This window comes from Equus asinus, chromosome 2 (genome assembly GCF_041296235.1).
Source record: "Equus asinus isolate D_3611 breed Donkey chromosome 2, EquAss-T2T_v2, whole genome shotgun sequence".
NCBI lineage: Eukaryota > Metazoa > Chordata > Mammalia > Perissodactyla > Equidae > Equus > Equus asinus.
Window position 1 is genome coordinate 100699962 of NC_091791.1, and position 20591 is coordinate 100720552.

The 20591-nt window shown below is 56.0% G+C and overlaps 2 protein-coding genes across 6 annotated transcripts in view; one reads left to right on the forward strand and one right to left on the reverse strand.

Annotated features, from left to right (window-relative positions):
* The first annotated feature begins 203 nt into the window (after positions 1 to 203).
* On the forward strand, positions 204 to 17639 carry POLG (DNA polymerase gamma, catalytic subunit). Its single transcript, XM_044761473.2, has 23 exons — positions 204 to 381; positions 1057 to 1818; positions 4539 to 4731; positions 5647 to 5811; positions 5924 to 6070; positions 6219 to 6298; positions 7101 to 7283; positions 7379 to 7533; positions 7700 to 7826; positions 8753 to 8989; positions 9861 to 9981; positions 10167 to 10253; positions 10541 to 10648; positions 11120 to 11280; positions 12074 to 12127; positions 12232 to 12349; positions 12811 to 12946; positions 13049 to 13295; positions 14677 to 14799; positions 14930 to 15098; positions 15246 to 15454; positions 16384 to 16544; positions 17116 to 17639. Exons 2-23 carry the CDS (start codon positions 1217 to 1219, stop codon positions 17190 to 17192), a joined length of 3660 nt encoding a protein of 1219 aa, XP_044617408.2. The 5' UTR covers positions 204 to 381; positions 1057 to 1216; the 3' UTR covers positions 17193 to 17639.
* FANCI (FA complementation group I) overlaps positions 17407 to 20591 on the reverse strand; it is an 89227-nt gene continuing 86042 nt past the window's right edge. For all 5 annotated transcript variants that reach the window (XM_070495452.1, XM_014842559.3, XM_070495459.1 and 2 more), the window contains 4 exons: positions 20369 to 20440; positions 18939 to 19034; positions 18552 to 18656; positions 17407 to 17545 (listed from right to left, as the gene is read on the reverse strand). In XM_070495452.1, the coding sequence (XP_070351553.1) occupies positions 17480 to 17545; positions 18552 to 18656; positions 18939 to 19034; positions 20369 to 20440 (339 nt within the window). In that variant the 3' untranslated portion in view covers positions 17407 to 17479. The remainder of the gene's footprint in view (positions 17546 to 18551; positions 18657 to 18938; positions 19035 to 20368; positions 20441 to 20591) is intronic.

A 20591-nucleotide genomic window follows, 5' to 3' on the forward strand; every position in this document is an offset into this window, starting at 1 on the left:
GGCGCTCTGTGGACAATCTAAAAAGTGCCATCACCGCCCACGGGCTTGCCTGGGACCAATCCACCTGCTTCTCGAGCGGGGGTGGGTTGGACCTCGGCTCCCAGCGTTCCGCAGGGAGAGCGCACCCGGAAGTCCGCTCCCCCCCCGCGGACGGGCCGGTCCACTCGCGGGCCTCCCATTGGCCGCGCCGGCAGCGCCCGCCTGCTTCTCTGGCGGCCGCGGGACGAGCGGGCCGCAGACGGGAAGTTGCGGCTGCCAGCGGGGCGCGCCGGCGGTGGAGGCCACACGCCACGCCGAGGCTGCGTAGGCCGCGCGGAGGGATCGCCGCGCCGCGGGCCTGGGGTCGGAAGCCGCAGACGGAGAAGCCGCGGGTGTACCGAGGTTTCCGGCGGGGTCGGCGGGGGGCCGGCGTCAGGGAGCGCGGCCCGAGCGGGGCGGAGGCTCGACCCCGGGCGCACCGCGCCGCCGCCCCCTGCAGGGCGTCCTCCGCCGCTGGGCCGGCCGGGCCTGGGTGGGGCCCCGGGGGAACCGCGGCCCCGCCTGCGGGTTCGAATCCGGGCGCTGGCACCTCTCGGCGCCGGGCCCGCGGGCCCCCATCACGGCTGACAGCCACCACGCTTTGCTGGGCGCTTGCCCGGGGCCGGGGCGCGCGACACATTCGCCCTGTGTCACCCCCACAGCGGTCTTGCATGGCAGGGAGAGTCCGTCACCCCACTTTACAGAGTAGGGAATCGGGGCCTAAGGAGCCGGTCCAAGGTCACCCGTCTCGTAAGAGCCGGAGCCGGGATTCAAACCCGCGGCGTCCCCCTCCAGAACCCGCACGCTTAACCACTGCCTTCCCCTTCCCAAGTTCGCTGATGGCCCCGCGGGAACGTCAGGTTCCGCTGGAGGGGAATTGATGTTTCCCGAGGTGGTTTGAGGCTTAACTGAGAAAATGTGTGTAAAAGTGCCTGGCACGCCGCCCGGGATGCAGAAAGTGCTCGAGGGACGGGGGCTGCCGGTGGACACGTCACACCTGTGTAATGGATAACGCCGTGTCTCGTCTGTCTCCTCCAGGGTTTGTGGGTGGAAGGCAGGCATGGTCAGACCCATTTCACTGCCGGGAAGACAGAGACAGGACGTGTGTCACTCAACGTCTCTCAGCCAGTGAGAGCAGCCAAGCTGGAGCCCAAAGCCAGGTGTCCTGACTCCCACCGGGGGGCTCCCTGCACCCGCCATGAGCCGCCTGCTCTGGAAGAAGGTGGCCAGCGCCGCCGTCGGGCCCGGCTCTGTTCCAGCTCCGGGGCGCTGGGCCTCCAGCTCCGCCCCCGTCCCCATCCCCAGCGACGGGCAGCCGCCGCCGCCATCCTCGGAGGGCGGGCAGCTGCGGCACAACGCGCTGCACATCCAGATGCTCTCGAGGGGGCTCCACGAGCAGATCTTCGGGCGCGGCGCGGAGCCGCCCGGCGAGGCCGCGGTGCGCCGCAGCGTCGAGCACCTGCAGAAGCACGGGCTCTGGGGGCAGCCGGCCGCGCCCCTGCCCGACGTGGAGCTGCGCCTGCCGCCCCTCTACGGGGGCAGCCTGGACCAGCACTTCCGCCTCCTGGCCCAGAAGCAGAGCCTGCCCTACCTGGAGGCGGCCAACTCGCTGTTGCAGGCGCAGCTGCCCCCGCGGCCCCTGAGCTGGGCCTGGGCGGAGGGCTGGACCCGGTACGGCCCCGAGGGGGAGGCCGAACCCGTGGCCATCCCCGAGGAGCGGGCCCTGGTGTTCGACGTGGAGGTCTGCTTGGCAGAGGGAACTTGCCCCACGTTGGCGGTGGCCATATCCCCCTCGGCCTGGTAAGCTGGGGCTGGGGTCAGGGGACCTCAGCGCACACGGGGGCCTGGCTGGATAGTTTGGTTCGGGGAGCATTCGCGGGCCCCCATGTGCCGGGTGCGTGCTCTTCTGGGGACTTTGGCTTGGACGGTGGAGAAGAGGCTTGAGCCCAGCTTTAGCAGCGCTTACTTCCTGTCAGGAAGATGCAGGTGGAAAGCAAACACCCAGGCAGGTGCCCGTTGGTGGTAGGGGCTGTGCGCGGAATCACAGCAGAGCGTTGGACTGGAGACTGGCTGCGAGGCCACTTGAGATCACTTTGATTTGGTGCCTTTACCCCCTCCCCTAATAGCCTCCTGAGAAGTTAGTCTGAGACCTTTGAACAGTGTTTCTATTTGGGGACACTTGGTCATTTTAGACAGGAGAAGTCTCCCATTTGTGGGACTGTCCCAGGCAGTATGAGACATTTAGCATCCCCAGCCGCTCCCTTAAATGCAGGACCAAACACCCTCCACCGTTCCCAAACCCCTCCCCGGAGCCAAGTAATGTCCCCCTGACACCCCCCCCCCCCGCCCCCCCCCCGCTGAGAAACAGCGCTTCCTTCCCCCGGCCTCCCAAGCAGGCCTTTTGGTCCCAAAAAGGTATATCCAGTGTCTCTCCTTTTAAATAACTTTCTAAGTGCTACCCAAGTTTCTTTTTCAAACAGTGATGGCAGTACTGTTTCTCCCCTTTTTTATTCTTCATTCCAGGATTAAAATACTATTTACAACCTTAATGCTTTCAGGCATGGCCAGCAAAAAAAGTTGGCAGTTTCTTTATTCCTATTGGAAGCTACATCTTTGTAAAGAAAGCTGCGAAATGTTAAATATGCAGTTGAAAATGGTGAAAACATGGCTAAATAGATAAGGTAGGCATTAATGGCTGCACAGAGCAAGACCAGATGCTGCCGCATTGATTCAGCTGTGGTTAAGATGAGGGTCTCAGTGCTTGCTGTGTACCCGGGTGGCCACAGGAGAGGGAAGGCCGTCCGTCGTTTGAGAAGGTAGAGGCAGCTGTGGTGGCTGAAAGAAGATCAGGAAGCCAGTGAGCAGAAAGCCTTGTTTTTTGATCTCTTGGTCATTTGCGGCCGATTTACCTGGAGTCCCCTTTCCTTTGTCTCCCTCCTTCTCCGTCTCCTGTTTCTTCTCCCTGTCCTCCCACCCTCCTCTCATCTCATCCCATTCTTGCCAGTGGGACAGGGGCGTAGCTCCCTTTGCCTGGCGGCAGAAGTCGTGGGCCAGGCCTGGGCTCATTCTGGGACCTTCCTCCTGGGAGCTGAGTGGTTGGGGGGTGGGGGGTCCTCACAGCAGTCCACTGTTAACCTGGGCATGTCCCTGCCACGTGGCTGCGTCACAGCAGGTTCCTGACTGGCCCGCAGTTTCCAGCGGGAGGGGGAGGCCATGGACAGCCCCCCGGGCGACTTCCCAAAGGCTGTGGTCATGCGGCCAGAGGGACATTAGACAGGCCGTCAACGTTTATCTAAGGTTCACAGGAAAAGTGTAGTATATATGGCATTGGTTCAGACTCGTCTTAAATTTAAAATTGGCCTTCTTCTTTCTTATCACAAATAAGTTGATAATAAGATGGCTCTCATGCACAGCTGCAGACCTGGATCTTGACACCAGTGTGGCTTATACTTTATTGCAACTCACGTCCCTGTCATCACGCGGCCTGGAGTATGTGACGTTCTTCAGCCTCTTCTTCGGGGTTGTCCTTAAGGGCTGTGATGGGCTGAGTTGTAAGTGGGGAGGGCTCGGCCTGTGTCCCTGAGTGGATTCCCACCATTTGGAGTTAGGTTTTACCAGGTTTAAGACCCCCGTCGTCCAAAGCAGTCGATGTTTGTTGAGACTTTTGAGGCAGACAGCCGCTCCTCCCCTCCACAAGGGTTGCAGGGAGCTTCTGCACAGCTGTGGTGGCCACACGTGGCCGAATTGCTCACTTCCGTGCTGAGTGCCCTTGGCCCTCGGGCATCCTCTGCCGGTCACAGCAGGCTTTCCTCAGCGGCTGTTTCTGCACGCTTAGCCCTGTGGAAAGTCCCCTGAGGAAACTCCAGCCTTTCCTGAGTCAGTGTCCGGCCCTCACCCCCCCGGCACTGGGCACGTTTCCTCCATTCTGGCACTCTCCCTGGTCTCGCACTGAGGACAGTGGCTCAGAGAGGCCCAGCACTTTCTAGAAGGTGCGGGGTTCGCTCTTTGTCCTTCAAAATCTTTCCAGCCATCGATGACTCATCCTGTACATGTGTGCAGCATTTGTCATTTTTGTTTTTTTGCCACTTTCAACTTAAAAAAAAAATTCCACTTTGGGTTCTGTTGTCTCTCTCCTTTGCTAGCACTTGGAACACTAGCTGCTTTACGCTTATAGACACAAGGGCCTGATAATGTTCATCAGACACCTCAGGGCCGAGCACAGATGGGCGAACGCTGGACCTGACACACACCTATGGCCCAGGCTGAGGGCCTGTGCAGGACAGCCAGTGCGGTGGCACTCAGCTCCGTTTTTATCTGTGAAAGTTTACACATGCAAACGCTTTTGTAACTGCCCCCTGCACATGTGCCTCCACCCCACTGCATCCCACCCCACCACACCTGACCCCCAGCTTTGTGAGGGTTGGGGGCAGCCCTGGTCTCACTTGCGCCCCCAGCTGCTAGCGCAGGCCCCAGCATGTGGTGGTGGGCACTCGAGAGCGTTGTGCCTCTCCCTCCCGTAGGTATTCCTGGTGCAGCCGGCGGCTGGTGGAAGAGCGCTACTCTTGGACCAGCCAGCTGTCGCCGGCTGACCTCATTCCTCTGGAGGTCCCTGCCGGTGGCGGCCCCCCGCAGCGAGACTGGCAGGAGCAGTTAGTGGTGGGGCACAACGTCTGCTTTGACCGAGCGCACATTAGGGAGCAGTACCTGATCCAGGTGAGGTTGCTGGGGTCGGCTGCAGGTCCTGGCGTGGCGGGGGCTGACAGCCCTGATCCCGGTGGCTGGGGAAGGTGTTGCTTTCCTGGCCAGGGTCCCCATCGCCTTTGTAGCAGCTACCGTGCCTCCTGTCGACCAGCCTACTGCTGGTGCCTGTCCCCAGGACCTGCCTGGTACATGACCTGAGCTGTCACCGAGTACTGATGGCCCTAGTCTCTTGAGGTGGTTTGGAGCTTGGTGTGGGTCTTCGGAGGCTCTGGGTGGGCCGCACGGCCGGGGCCATCCCGCCTGAGGCACTGACACGCAGCGTGAGCCCTTACCATCCCTGGGCCTCGGTTTCCTTATTTGTAAAGGGAGGGAGTTAGCAGACGCTGCCTTAGTGGATTGTTAGGAGGGCTAGAACAGCGCACATGTCGAGCCTCAGAAGCACGCCTGGTGTGTGGCGGCGGCAGTCCTTCATGTTATGAGGAGGGCTTTCTCACCGTGTCCTCACCACATCCCTGGGAGAAAGGCAGGGCAGGCGAGAGCGCCCCAGCCCGTAAAAGCTGAGCATGCTGATGCTCAGCCTGCTGACCGGCCGAGGGCCACAGCGCTGGTGAGTGGCAGCACTAGGGCTGGCAGCCGAGCCTGATGGCTCAGAAGGCCTTGTTCTGGCCACTCTGTTCCCAAGGTGCCCCTCAGAGCTGTTGCTGGACGCTGGGAAGGTCTTGTGCTTTGGGATCGAGCCAGGCCTGCACCGTCAGAGGTGGCCAGGATCTGGGAGGGCAGGCCCCTCGAGGGTGGAGGGACAAGCATGAGCATGTTGTGTCTTTAGTGTTGGAAGGCTGTGTGATGGGAGGGGAGGCGGAGGGGCTGGCAGGTTGACCCCCGGAAGTGGTGGGAAGCTGGCCCCTCAGCTGCAGCGTCTCTCCTCAGGGCTCCCGCATGCGCTTCCTGGACACCATGAGCATGCACATGGCCATCTCAGGGCTAAGCAGCTTCCAGCGCAGTCTGTGGATCGCAGCCAAGCAGGGCAAGCACAAGGCCCGGCACCCCACACAGCGAGGCCAGAAGCCTCAGAGCAAAGCCAGCGGCCCAGCGGTGAGAGCCCACTGCCAGGGACCGGAGCAGGGTGCTTGGGACCCCCTCGCCAGGCTGCCTGTCTATCCTGAGGCTAGGCTGATCGGCCGTGTCCTTTGCTTTGGCCCCCCAGATCTCCTCCTGGGACTGGCTGGACATCAGCAGTGTCAACAACCTGGCAGATGTGCACAGCCTCTATGTGGGAGGCCCTGCCTTAGAGAAGGAGCCTCGCGAACTCTTTGTTAAGGGCAGCATGAAGGACATCCGTGAGAACTTCCAGGTATGGTGCTGGAGAGGGGCTCCGGGGAGGTGGGCTGGGGCAGACCCCTAGCTGACCCCAGGAAGTATAGCTGCCAGACCTGACCCCAAGACCTGGCGGTGGTAGTGGGGTGGCTGCCCACCCAGCGCCTTCCTGTCGCCTGTGCCAGGATCTGATGCAGTACTGTGCCCAGGACGTGTGGGCCACCTATGAGATTTTCCAGCAGCAGCTACCGCTCTTCTTGGAGAGGTGAGGGGGAGCCCCTGGGGGCCAGTGGGTTCCTAGTACTTGGGCCCACTGTAATCAGGCGGTGCTGGGTCTTTCTCAGGCTGAGGTCCTTAGTCTTTCTTGCTTGAAAGAATGGAGCCACTCTGTCCAGTGGTGGCCACCTGGGCCTTGGACGCTGGGTTTCCACAGTGGCCCTGGAGGGGAGAGCCGAGGGCTGTGCTTGAGTTCCGTGTACGTGGTCCTGGTTTATCAAGCACCCTCTCTGTGCCCAGATCCTGATGCAAGGGCAGCCCATCCATCGGGTTATGTTTGCTAGTGAGTCGGTCTTATGATGTGGTTGGAGGCATAAGCATCAGCCAGACCTGGTTCGAGTCTTAACTGTTATATCCAGGTCATTTGATCTTGGGCAACTTACTTGGTTTCCCCGAGCTTCAGTGTTCTCATCTTGAAGCATACACGAGTATGTCTCACTCCCCAGCTGTGAGGTTCATGCGTGATCTTTTGTATGTGTGGGGTTATTAGCACAGTGCCTGGCAGTTATAGCAAATGGCAGCCATTCTCATTTTTGTGATCTGTCATTCCCACATTACCCCTGGGGATGGGACAATCTTATTTTCATTTTACGGATGAAGGAACTGAGGCTCAGAGAGGTGAGGTGACTTATCCAGGTCTTGTGGCTAGGAAGCTGTCGAGCTGGGGTCTGAACTCCTGTCTGTCTGACTTTAGAGCTATGCCATGTGGGTGATTGGGTTGAGGCTTCCCCAGCCAGCTCAGGGGTTGCCTCCTGTGGTCATTTATGGCAGCCCTGGTGTTTGCCCCCAAGGTGTCCCCACCCGGTGACTCTGGCCGGCATGCTGGAGATGGGTGTCTCTTACCTGCCTGTCAACCAGAACTGGGAGCGTTACCTGGCGGAGGCACAGAGCACCTACGAGGAGCTCCAGCGGGAGATGAAGAAGTCGCTGATGGACCTGGCCAACGACGCCTGCCAGCTGCTCTCGGGGGAGAGGTAGCCAGACTGCGGGTGGGCGGCACCCAGGCAGGGGTGGGCGGGCCTGGCCTTCGGCTTGGCCTTAGTCCTGTCCTGGTGGACTGGCTGTGCAGGTACAAAGAAGACCCCTGGCTCTGGGACCTGGAGTGGGACCTGCAAGAGTTTAAGCAGAAGAAAGCAAAGAAGGTGAAGAGGAAGGAGCCAGCCACAGCCAGCAAGTTGCCCATCGAGGGGGCTGGGGCCCCAGGGGATCCCAAGGATCAGGAAGGTGGGGAGCATGGGCGGGAGGTGGGGCAGGGATGGGCCTGGGACGCTCCTGGGACCAGGGGGCCCTTGGAAAGGGGCACCCCAGCCTTCCAGAGATGAGCAGGCTGGGCAGGTCTTTTGGAGAGGCCCTGCCCCGGGTCCTGATTGTCCTCCCCCGCCCTGTGCAGACCCTGGCCCCCCCAGCGAGGAGGAGGAGTTTCAGCGAGATGTCACAGCCCGCGCCTGCTTGGAGCAGCTGAAGGGGACCACAGAGCTGCTGCCCAAGCGGCCCCAGCACCTGCCCGGACACCCCGGGTGAGGCCTGTTCTCCTAACGTGTAGAGTCCGCCCCTACCCTCTCAGGACACCCCTGTTCTGGACCCGGCAGGGGTGGCGTGCCCATGAGCCCTTACTGACCTGCTGCCCTTTGCTCCTGCCATCTTCCACTCCTGCTGTCGCTGGTGCACTCTGACCTCTGCTCACTGGACTCAGTCACCACCAGTGCACTGAGCGCCTGCTGTGTGTCGGGACCGTGGCAGCCACTGGGGGTACAAACAGGGACATAGCTCCTTCCTTCCAGTAGCTCCTTCTCCCAGGAGGACCCCAGCATGCAGACCAGCCTGTGCAGCTGGTGTTTCTATCCATGATGAGACAGCAGAATGAGCAGTGTTGAGGTAGTGCCTAACTGAGGAAACCAGGGAAGGCTTCCCTGAGGAAGTGACCCTTCATTTGAGCCTCAGCGTGGCAGAGATGAGAAAGTAGGCGTAGCCATGGTGAACAGCAGGGTGCTGATTTTGCACTTGCGGGACCCTGGGAAAAGGCCTCCTTAAACTTGGTGCCCTGGGTACCTTGCTTGCCTCATGCTCGTTTTGCTCCTCGTGAACATCATGTGAGACAGTTTTGGAGGCCCCGGTGTGTTGCTAGAACAGTTGAGGGGTGGGGGGCGGGTCTGCTTGCTCCTCCAGCCAGTCGCCCTGCATGAAGTGGGGCTTGGGGAGGAGTCCAGCCCTGGACTGTGCTGTGGGCCCTGTTTTTGACTAGTCCAGCAGGACCGACAGAGGATCTTTCCTTTTGAGGTATTTGAATTATCTAGGGAACTCCATGGGGGTCTTGGCTGCATCCCAGAGGGAGGGGACGGTGACTATAGGCTGAGGTCGCCTTGGAGTGTTGGAGGGTGGGTGAGGCATGTCACGTGCTGTCCTTGCCCACTGCTGTGACGCTGCTCTCTTCTGGGGGGCATAGGTGGTATCGGAAGCTCTGTCCCCGGCTGGATGACCCTGCGTGGACCCCGGGCCCCAGCCTCCTCAGTCTCCAGATGCGAGTCACACCCAAACTCATGGCGCTGACCTGGGACGGCTTCCCTCTGCACTACTCAGAGCAGCACGGCTGGGGGTACCTGGTGCCTGGGCGGCGGGACAACCTGGCCGATGTGCCGGCAGACGCTGCCCTGGCCTTGGCCGGGGTTGCCTGCCCCTACAGGTAAGGCACAGGCTCCGGGTAGGAGGGGCCCCTTCCCCCTGCTGGGGAATCCAAGCCCCGCTCAGGCCAGTGAGGAGAGCTGGGGCTGGGAGTCTGGGTTCTGGTTCTTGTTTCCGTGCTGCCCCTCCTCGGGCCCATGGGGGGCGTTGAGGGCATGGCGCGCCGAGTGGGGGCACTGGGGCCCCACGGGTAAGTGGCTTCACAGGGAGGGCTGTAGGAAGTGGCAGGGAGATGGGCTTTTTCCTTCTCTGAGTATAATTTATTGAGCACTAATTATATTCTGTGTGATGAACCTTTCGCAGTGCTTTCCTCGTTTGTTCCCAAGCAGCCCCGTGAGATAGAGTGGTCATACAACCTGTTTTAGAGTTAACAGCACAAAGGCCTAGGCAAGTCACTGACTTGTCTGAGATCACTGACCCTGAGCTTCTGACAGGCAGGTGTTGGGGAGAAGCCGGGACACTCGAAGTGGCCCAGAATTGAGAGTCCTGGCTGTCAGGGCAGCCTGAGTCACCTGGGGGCCCTTGGACAGAGGGGGCTGGGATCGGCCTGCTGCTGTGAGCCGAGGGCGGACGAGCGGTGGGAGCCTGGGCCGGCCCCTCCTGGCTTCCCACTGCTCGCTCCCAGAGTTTTTCTCGGGGAAGTGGCAGCTCTGTGGCATGAAAAGAGCGAGTGGCATAACCCTTGCCTGCCACCAGTGTGCTGTGTCCTTTGATTTCACGCCCCGACTGAAAACCAGGGAAAGCGCTGCCCATCTCCACCTCAGAGCTGATTCTGAGGACTAACGCAGGGACCTGCAGAAGGCCCCCGCCAGCCACCCGGCCCGGAGCGGGCACCCAGTAATCCGAGGCTGCTGCTGCTGTTCTCTGCCCAGAGCCATCGAGTCCCTGTACAGGAAGCACTGTCTTGAACAGGGGAAGCAGCATCCGGAGCTGCAGGAGGCAGGCCTGTCTGAGGAGTTCCTGCTCACCGACAGCAGCGCCATGTGGCAGACGGTGAGGGCGGGCTCTCTGTTCTCTCCCAAAGGAGCGGCACCTTTTGGGTGGCGTTGGGGGCGCTGGATGCACCCAGTGGCTCACCCCAGGCTGGCCTGGGCTGTCTGCATGCCGCAGGGAGGGGCTGGTGGATTCAGGCTGACCCAGCCTCCTGCTTCACTCCCTTGGTACCTGGGCCCATCCAGGTGGAAGAACTGGGCTGCTTAGAAGTGGAGGCTGAGGCCAAGACGGAGTACTTCCGAGCAGTGGTTTCAAGTCAACCCCCAGCCCTGGTGAGTGGGATGCCTGCTCAGGGTGCCGGGCGGCAGGGCTTTCCTCGTGCACTCAAGTAGCTCCTCCTGACTGGAGAGTTCCAGGGTCTTGGGGGTGGGAGATGCTGCCCTGCCCTTGGATGGCCCGTGCTTGTTGGAGGCCAGGGAGGCAGCCTGAGACCTCGTGGCCGTCCTGTCATTTCCCAGTACCTGCTCATCGTTTCAGGCCCTTTTTCACCCCCAGCCCATGGCCCTCGCTGAAAGCAGGTGCTGGAGCAGGGCCTGATGTAGGTGTGTGGCCCCCACAGACTGCTGCTGGTGGTCCGAAAGGCAGCCAGCCAGCCTATCACCATGGCAACGGACCTTACAATGATGTGGATATCCCCGGCTGCTGGTTCTTCAAGCTGCCTCACAAGGTGTGTCTCCTGGTTCATGGCCTGTCCCCTGGTGCCCTCAGTGCTCATGGCCCACAGCAGGCCTCCAGTGACTCAGACCCGGGGACTCCCCTTCACTTCTGCTAGTAGGGCAGAGCGTGATCTCAGACAGACACCACCGTCTCTCTGAGCCTTTGCATTCCTTCTGAAAGTTGGGGGGTGAGGGACATGGTGGTGGAAGTAAATGACATAGAGCATGTCAAGTGTCTGGCACCACATCTGGTACGTGATAGGCTCTCTTGACTGATGGCTCTTGTGAGGGGAGCCAGGTTTGCTTGTGTCTGTGAGCGTGTGTGCGTGCATGTGTGCATGCTGCAATCAGGGATTTGCCCCAGACCACTCTGCTCAAGGTGTGGGCTCAGTGTTGGGCGGAGCCCAGGTGCACAGAGCATCAGTTCCCCAGCCAGGGGTCTGCCTCCTGCCTCCAGCCACTGCTTCCTTTGCCCTCTTCAGGATGGTAACAGCTGCAATGTGGGCAGCCCCTTTGCCAAGGACTTCTTGCCCAAGATGGAGGATGGCACTCTGCAGGCTGGCCCAGGAGGTGCCAGTGGGCCCCGTGCCTTGGAAATCAATAAAATGATTTCTTTCTGGAGGAATGCCCATAAACGTATCAGGTAGGCCGCCATGAGAGAGCAGAGACAGGCCCATCTGTGCCCCTGGCCAGGGTTTTACAGCCCTGGGACTCCCTTTTCCCGCCTCCCACCCAGGGGCCCCTGACTCAGCCTTTGCTGCAATGGAGGGACTGCCCAGTTGTGGTCTAGGGGCCTGGCTTCTTGTGGTCCTGGTGCCATGTGACTGCAGGCAAGTCTCGCTTCCTCTCTAGCTTCAGTTTCCTTGTTTATGTAAAAAGAGTGGTACTGTAGGACCTTGATGGCTCCTCCCAGCTCTAAAAGAACCCCTTGGTATAACTGCTGGAGCCATTGCATGGGCTGAGGACCATGGAGGCTGGTGGCCTGTAAGCTCTGTTGGGTCGGGAGCTGGCTCCTGCAGGCTGAGAATGGCACACAGGTTCATCTTGAAGGCTAGTTCCAAGGGGCTCGTGGCTGCCAGCAGCACACTCGAGTGAGGAGAGTGCTGTGATGGGTTGGTGAAGACATCCCTGAGCGTGGGAGAGGCGGTGGTGGCAGGGCTGCTGGTGGACACCTTATGGATACTCTGGGATATGGGCACAAGCTGCCGCGGAGGCCTGGTGGGTTCTCAGAAGGCTTATGCTCCTGGATTGTAGATTCCAGGCCCCAGGCCTTGGCTGTGCTGGGCCCACCCTGAGTCAAGTCAGTGGGAAACGTGTTGAGGCCGGGCAGGGAGGGCGCACAGCAGCCCCGAAGCTGGGCAGTTGATGGCTGTGGTGGGATGGGTGGCTTGTGCTCCCCACGGCTGTGCTGAGCCTCCACCTGCCTGTCCCCACAGCTCTCAGATGGTGGTGTGGCTGCCCAGGTCGGCTCTGCCCCGTGCTGTGACCAGGTGAGGCCTGCCAAGTGGTTGGGACAGGAGAACTGAGTGGAGTGGGTCCTAGCAAACTGCTGAGACTCATGTTCCTCCCCACTTCCTCGGAACCCCGCCACCAGGCACCCAGACTATGATGAGGAAGGCCGCTATGGGGCCATCCTGCCCCAGGTGGTGACCGCCGGCACCATCACCCGCCGGGCTGTGGAGCCCACGTGGCTGACTGCCAGCAACGCCCGGGTATGTGTCCTCTGCACCTCTGGTTCCTGCCCTTCCTCACCTGCATCTCTAAGAACTGAGGTTGCAGAGGGCCTTTAGTGAGGAGCATGAAAAGGAACCTAAGATCTGGGTCAGGCAGGACTTGAGTTCAAGTCTGGTTTCATGGCTCATCCGTTCCTTCAGCACACACTCTCTGGGCCCTGCTCTGGCCAGACACTGACTAGGGGAGACAGCACCGCTGTCGTGGAGGTTAAGGGGCTGGGCGTCGGGCTCGCCAGAGAGTAGGGTTGCTCTCGCCGTGACCCCCTTGCTGCTGGGCGGCCATCCCTGGACTGTGATGCTTGCAGCAGTGCTGTCTGGCATCCCTAAAACCAGCCCCTCAGGGGAGGCCCCTTCATTCTCAGGCAGCTCTGGCCCCGGGAACGGGGTAGGAGGAGTCCCGCTGGGGTATCTTGGTGGGGCTAACCTCCCTCTTCCTGCAGCCTGACCGAGTAGGCAGTGAGATGAAGGCCATGGTGCAGGCCCCACCTGGCTATGTGCTCGTGGGCGCTGACGTGGACTCACAGGAGCTGTGGATTGCAGCAGTGCTTGGAGACGCCCACTTTGCCGGCATGCATGGTGAGCGAGAGCCAGGGCTGGGCAAAGGGAGGCAGCCTGGCCCTCAGGCCAAGGCTGCTGGGCAGGACGGCTCTGAGCTTTCTCTCTCTGCCTCGCCCCCAGGCTGCACGGCCTTTGGGTGGATGACACTGCAGGGCCGGAAGAGCAGGGGCACCGACCTGCACAGTAAGACAGCTGCCACTGTGGGCATCAGCCGGGAGCATGCCAAGATCTTCAACTACGGCCGCATCTACGGGGCAGGGCAGCCTTTCGCCGAGCGTCTGCTCATGCAGTTCAACCACCGTCTCACACGGCAGGAGGCGGCCGAGAAGGCCCAGCAGATGTATGCTGTCACCAAGGGCCTCCGCCGGTGAGGGTCCCTGCCTCACCCATGTTCCCCCCAGGGCCTCAGGCCTGCTTTACTACCCTTGACTGCCCCCATCTTTCTCTCTCTTCCCATTACCTGAGCCCTCACCTGGCCCCTCCCCCTCCAGACCTCTGTGTTCTGGGACAGTGTCTCCTTGGGTGACATTTGCTTGTCTAATAGCCTTAACCAGTTTTCATCACAGGGTTAAAAGCTGTACTTTTGTTACGTTGTCACCAAGTGGTAGTGGGTCCACAGCTCTGGTCCTGCAGAATAAACAGGAATGTGGGGTTGCAAACTCACATGCTTATAGGGAATGAGAGCGAGTGAAGTGGGCGGGTGTCCGATGGTAGGAGGTGACAGGAGGGCGCTGTGGAAAACCGGAGACTTGAAACTGACTTTGATGGAGCAGGCCTTACCAGGCTTCCACTGTTTCCTCTGGTGGTACCAACTGTTGTGTGCTCAGGGCCTCAGCAGGCTCCTAGGAGGGTTCCTGGAGCAAATGTGAGGGAGGAGAGGGATGTTTACAACTTCCTTAGGTCTAATATACAGCTGACCTCATGAAAGATGACAAGTTTAAGTGAGAAACAGTGTAGTGGGACCGCGTAAGTGCAGAAAAGGGAGCTGAGTATTGTCCAGAGGAGGTGGGAGGAGGAGGTGGGGTTGGCTGCAGCTTGTACCACAGGTAGTGTGTGCTGATGGAAGCGAGGGCAGTGAGGACTGAGGAGGTTGGTCTTAGTTGTGGAGACCTTGTAAGGCCTCGCAGAGGAGTCTGGACCGAGGGCACAGGTTGTGGGGAAGCCCTGGCGCACCTCTGAACAGGTGAGTGACATAGCTCTGGAGCTACTCGGGGACAAGCCTGGTCATGTCTGAGGTTGTGTGGAAGCTGGGAGTCTGGGGCAGTGAACTGAGAAGGGTCTGCCAGGCCTGGCTGTATGTTCTGCCTTCTCCAAATGCCCTCTCCCCTCAAGGAGCCCATTCTCCATCCCACCCCACCCCCAGATCTGGAGTGAGAGCCCTTGCTGCCTCATGAAGGAATATATGGCACCTGTTGGGCATTGGGCAGTTCAGTGTCTCAGAGCATTAGGACAGTAGTAACGGTGGTGGCTCTTGTGTTGGAGTTTCTGTTCTTTATTGGGCTAACATGACACAGCCCACAAAAGCCTGGGTTCCTCTCTGGGCTCCACCTTTTTCTGGCTGCGACCCCAGCAAGTCACTTAGCCTCTCTAAGCCTGTTTCCCCTCTGAAGTAGAGCCTGTAGGGGGATAGGTATGACCCCCAGGATGGCTGTGGAAATGGCGTGAGATGGTGTGTGAACACTCCTAGCCCAGGGCCTGGCACAGAGGTGGCACTCCCATGGGAATGATGGTGGTGACACTCCCCCCAGGTATCGGCTGTCGGATGAGGGCGAGTGGCTGGTGAGGGAGTTGGACCTCCCCGTGGACAGGACTGAGGATGGCTGGGTTTCCCTGCAGGATCTGCGCAAGATCCAGAGAGAAGCTTCAAGGAAGTGAGAACCTTCTGTGGGTTAAGGACAGAGGGAGGGTCCGGGCTGGCCCGAGGAGAACTGGGGTGCTTTGTTTTTAGCTCTGAGATGCCGAGACACAAAGCTGGCCCTCTCTTTGTTCCCGGTCCCCCAGGTCAAACTGGAAGAAGTGGGAGGTGGTTGCTGAACGAGCGTGGATGGGGGGCACGGAGTCAGAAATGTTCAATAAGCTGGAGAGCATTGCCACGTCTGACACACCGTGCACCCCGGTGCTGGGCTGCCGCATCAGCAGAGCCCTGGAGCCCTCGGCTGTGCAGGGGGAGGTATATTGCTACCCTTGGAGCATGGGGAGAGGGGTCACGGCAGGGCTCCTGTAGCACCTCCTGCCCCAGAGTGAACTGGTGTTGGGCAGGACCCCTTTCACCTGTGCCCACCAACCCCTTTCACCTGTGCCCACCTTCCCTCCCCAGTTTATGACCAGCCGTGTGAACTGGGTGGTGCAGAGCTCTGCTGTGGACTACTTACACCTCATGCTCGTAGCCATGAAGTGGCTGTTCGAGGAGTTTGCCATTGACGGGCGCTTCTGCATCAGCATCCACGACGAGGTTCGCTACCTGGTGCGGGAGGAGGACCGCTACCGCGCTGCCCTGGCCCTGCAGATCACCAACCTCCTGACCAGGTATGCAGGGGCCCGCGGCCGCTTTGGCCCGGCCATATGCTCAGGTGTAGGGCTTTGGATCAGGCTGAGTATGATCTGTGAGTTTTTATCTCCCCGCAAATGAATGTTTTAGCTTTTGTCTCTAGTTTAAAAAAATTGTTAGTCTTTAAAAAAGTGGCCTCCACCTTTAAAAAAGATTTCTTGGGTTTGAAAATGTCATATACCAACACCAGATCACTCAGGTAGTAAGGTAGGAGTCATGGGAGCTGTTCCAAAGAGTAGTCCTCAAATTGTGCTCCCCTAAGAACACAGCTTTCTGCTTTGAAAATCAAATGACAGAAGGCTTTTCTCAATCTAAGGAAATTGAGATGTTTTCCTTTCATCCATAAATGTTTTCTTAAGTGCCAAAAGTTTGTTATTCTAACAGAAAACATTGTTAATGGGGAAACTCAAATGTGATTTTAAAAAATCTTATATATTTTATATTGAGTTGTATTTTCTCGTAAAATTCCTAATTTGTATGGTTGAATTAAATGATACTACAGTTCCATGTTGATCTGCTACTCAGAACCAGTTTGGGGACATGATCTGTCCTGATTAATGAGTAAATAATGGTTTGCAGTGCTCAGCACTGTCTCCACGGCCCTCTTAATCATCTCCTGGGGTGTTAAACTTAAGAAAGCTAATGAAGTCCTCATATATTCAAACTCTGACCCAATAATTGAAAAAATTTTTTATATCAATAAAGTGTACCAAACTGGAAAAAAAAGGTGTGTGATGAGTCCATGATTGCATTTCAGCATCTCAGTGGAGGTGTCAGGCTGCTGGGTGGAGGGCAGTGTGGCTGAGTGAGCAGAGCCGGTGTGGGGGTCTGAGGTCACTGTCCCAGAGTGCTGGGCCTCTGCTCACAGCAGGGGCACGGCTGTGAGAGGAGATCGGGTCTCTTACAGGTGCATGTTTGCCTACAAGCTGGGTCTGAACGACTTGCCCCAGTCAGTCGCCTTTTTCAGTGCAGTCGATATTGACCAGTGCCTCAGGAAGGAAGTGACCATGGATTGTAAAACCCCTTCCAACCCAACTGGGATGGAAAGGAGATACGGGATTCCCCAGGGTGAGCACAGCACGTTTGTTCCTTATTATGCCTAGGATATAAGGTGGATCATACTGTGGTCTTGGACAACAGGAAGCTTGGGGCACACAGGATAAGAAATCCACTCTGACTCGCACTGTGTGTTAGGCTGTTTGTTTATAATGTGCCCTGGGTCCAAAGTGAACATGATGTGCACATCACAAAGAGATGTGTTTCTAGAAAGTGGTTCATAGTAAATGAAGGAAGAAACCAGAGCTTCAAATGTACCTTTCTCTCTTCAACCACACCAGAAATGTCTGAAGAAGATTTATTGTATAAAGTCAAAGTGCATTCTTAGATGAAAAAAATTGTGCTTTGAATACCAAACAAGTAAATCACAAACCATATTTTCTATTTAAAATGTATCTAAGACAAACTTATTTTATACAAAAAGGAAATGGACCCTTCCAAATGTAACGTTATCATTCCTGGCAATTCTTCTCAACCCTTCCATCCTCCTTTTTGACCTTAACAGTAAGCTCCTTTTCTCACTTCTGAGCTCTCAGTTACATTTCTTGAGGAAGCATCCTAACTGATTTGCACTATCTTTCAGGTGAAGCACTGGATATTTACCAGATAATTGAACTCACCAAAGGCTCCTTGGACAAACGAAACCAGCCTGGACCATAGCTCTGCCTGGAGGCTCTATATTTGCTCCCGTGGAGCTTCACTGGGTGTTGCAGGCTCCCAAACTCAGGCTTTCAGCTGTACTTTCTGTAAAAGGGCTTGCCTAAGGCCAGTCATTTTTCAGTAGTAGGATCTGCCAAGGACAATTGCCTCTAAATGAAGGTGCAGTTGAATTCAATGGGTTCAGAACCAAGATGCCAACATCGGTGCAGGCTGTAGAACAAGGGGCACTATTGCTTACTGGGTCAAAAGAAAGCAGAAGCCCCAAAGTTCACATTAACTCAGGCATTTCATTTATTTTTCCTTTTCTTCTTGGCTGGTTCTTTGTTCTCTTCCTCGTGCTGTGATGCAGTGCCCTAGAAGGGGAGAGAAGTAATACTCTAATGTGATAAACCTGCCCAGAGGCAGTGGAAATAAAAACAAACAAAAATCCTTTATCTTCTCATCAAAGCCTGTGTTAGTCGTGTTTCTCCGCTTCCTCACTCAAAGGCGGCAATAGTGTTGAAGACGGGGAGCCCTCCAAAGTAGACTAAGGCAGTGCGAACTCCTTTCCTTTGGACTTTTGGATGCATGGGACAAGAGGACAAATGAGGAGCATCAAAAAAAGAGCTCCATAGCCCTCCTGAACTCAGATGCCAAGTAGGTAAAGGGAGTGGGTGGAGCCAGGTGCATTATGGCCAGGAGTATGATATCTGAAGAGTGTAGGGAGGAAAATTTTGAAATGCCACAAATCCAGGGTGTTTTACATAAACTTCTGATTTTGAAATGGGAATGGGCCACTGATTTGCTACCTGTATCTTGGAAAAACCTAAGATGATGAAATTTTAGGGGCTAGAGGTAAGGAAACAATGGGTTCTTGCTTCAAAAATACGGTAGGGCTTGGGGTGTGCTATTGTAACTGGCAAAACTAAAGGGAGAGGAACACACCAGAGGGAAAAGGAGGATAAGAAACTGGCATGAACTGAAGGAAGCCTCACCTGAACTAATGAGAGTGGCCTTGCCTTGAATGAGGGTGTGGTGCAAGAGGAAGTCAATTGGTTTCTGAGCCAGAAACCCAGGGCTAGTCATTTCCCAATGGTTCAGAAAGTCACAGAGAGAAGACCCACAGGAAGACCTTGTTTTGTCATCATCCCCCTTCTGGAAATGTCTACCCAAAATGTATACAAGTCTGGGCAACTTGGTAAGGTTCAAAGTTTACAGTCCTCCTTTTGAGTGCCTGGTTTCATCTTTACCACCTTTAAGCCCTTTCTCTGTAGTTCCTGCACCTCCACTAATGCGCAGCGGCTCCCAGATAGGCTACTAACAATCAGTCAGAAAGGGTGGCTAGGGCTTGCTGCACTCCAGTCAGAAGCAGGCACTCACCTCTTCATCTTCCTCCTCATCCTCTCGAAGAACCATGTCCAGGATGTTTCCTTTGATCTTGAAGTCTCGTGAGGTGCTGAGCTTCATGTGCTGCATGAGGTTCACCTGTGACAGAGTGGCAAGCAGGGGCATATTTTCCTGCTGCTAGGCCCCACCCAGGCAGCCTGAGCCATTTGTGCTGGGCCCCTGGCCGCTCCTTCAGCCCCTACTTAGCGTGGGCACGCACCCACTTCACCTGTTCTCTGTCAGTCTCCTGCGTGAGGTTTGGATTCAGGCCATCAGATCAGAAATGGCCACGGACCGATCCCCCATTGCAGCTGTGCTGCTTCAGCCTGCCAGGTCCCCTCACAGGGTAAACAAATGGTAGACAAGACGCAGCAGGTTTACCTTGGACTTCTTAGAAAGGTGGATGAGAAACTTTTCATACTGTTCAATGGCAAAGATGAGATTAGGGATTGGCTTGGTTTCCCGAAGAACTCTGGCCTACAGGGCAAAGAAGAGAAGACCACCTCAATTTTAGGTTCAAGGGTTTCTGAAGTTGTCCTCTGAAGCTGTCAGTAGCAGAACTGCTCAAGGCTTTGGGGGAAAGCCAGTCTGTCTGCCAATCAAATTCAGTCTTACTTATATACCAGTAATCTTTTTGGCAGTTCAGTCTCATCCAAGGACCTAAATGCCATTTACAGTCCCAAGCATTTGTTACCTAGAGCCTGGCTGAGGGAAGGATCATTTGTACAAACTGCTTGCCCCTCTGACTTGATGTTCTTAAACGCTGAGCTGACTCTGCACTACCTCTGTTTCCTCTCTCTAGTCTGCATGTGAATTTGCACTGCTGGAATTATCTATCTTTCTCCCAGTCTGAATTGTAACTTGCAGATCCTTCCAAACCTTTCTTATGCTTATAGATGTATTTCTCTATTTAAAGAAAAATCCACAAATGAGGACACTGTTCTCAACTTTTTTTTTTACATTATCTTGGAGATAATTCTATATCTGAACATTTCAATTTTTTTTTCATGTCTACAAAGTATTCTGGTCCTCTATTAGTGGGTATCTTAGTTTTTCCAGTATTTCACTCTTACAAACAACATTGCTAGGACCATCCTATACACAGGCTTTTACAATTTACATCCTAAAAGTGGAGTTGTTGCATTAAAGAATGTGTGTGTCTGTATCTCCTAAAATTCGGCAGTACTCATTTTCTCCTCTGTCAGCAGAGTACCAGAGAACCCACTTCCCTGTACCTTCACCAACAATTACACACCCTTTAGGGAGCACCTTTTGCACTCACTAACTTTTCCTAGAACAATTCCTTCCCAATGGGTATGTTAACCTATTTCTATTTTTAAAGAAAGAGCTCAAGATTTTCTGGTGCTTCCTGAATAAAGCATATGTTTTTTTGGTTCAGAGGAAAAAGATGTTCCAGCTGAACATAAAATTCATGAGCTGAGAAGCAGCTATATACACATTTTTGTCACAGCTTTATTGAGGTATAATCCACATACCATACAATTTACCCATTTACATTGTACAGTTCAGTGGGTTTTTTTTAGTATATTCAGAGTTGTGCAACCATCAATTTTAGAACATTTTCATCCCCCTAAAGAAATCCTACACCCATTTTAGCAGGCACCTCCAGTCTCCAACCCCCCAGCTCTAGGCAACCACTAGTCTACTTTTTGTCACTTTAGATTTGCCTACTGTGGACATTTCATATAAATGGAATCATATATAGCCTTTTTGTGACTGATTTCTTTCACTTAACATAATGTTCAAGGTTTGCCGGCAACCACATTTAATGCTCAGCGTCAGCAGCTTACCATGGCTGTAGCAACAGCAGCACTTTTCTCTTTCTTTTCTCCTGTATATGTTAGGCTCTTACTCTTCTTGTTCTAAAGAAGTAGAAACAAATTCTCTCATTCCTGAAGATTTTTCTGTAAAGCCAGGTTAGTGGTAATTTTCTAGGAAGGTGATTACAGCAGAGTATGGGGACTCTTAAGGGGATCAAGTCTGGGTGAAGAGATTATCCTGCCACAGATGGTA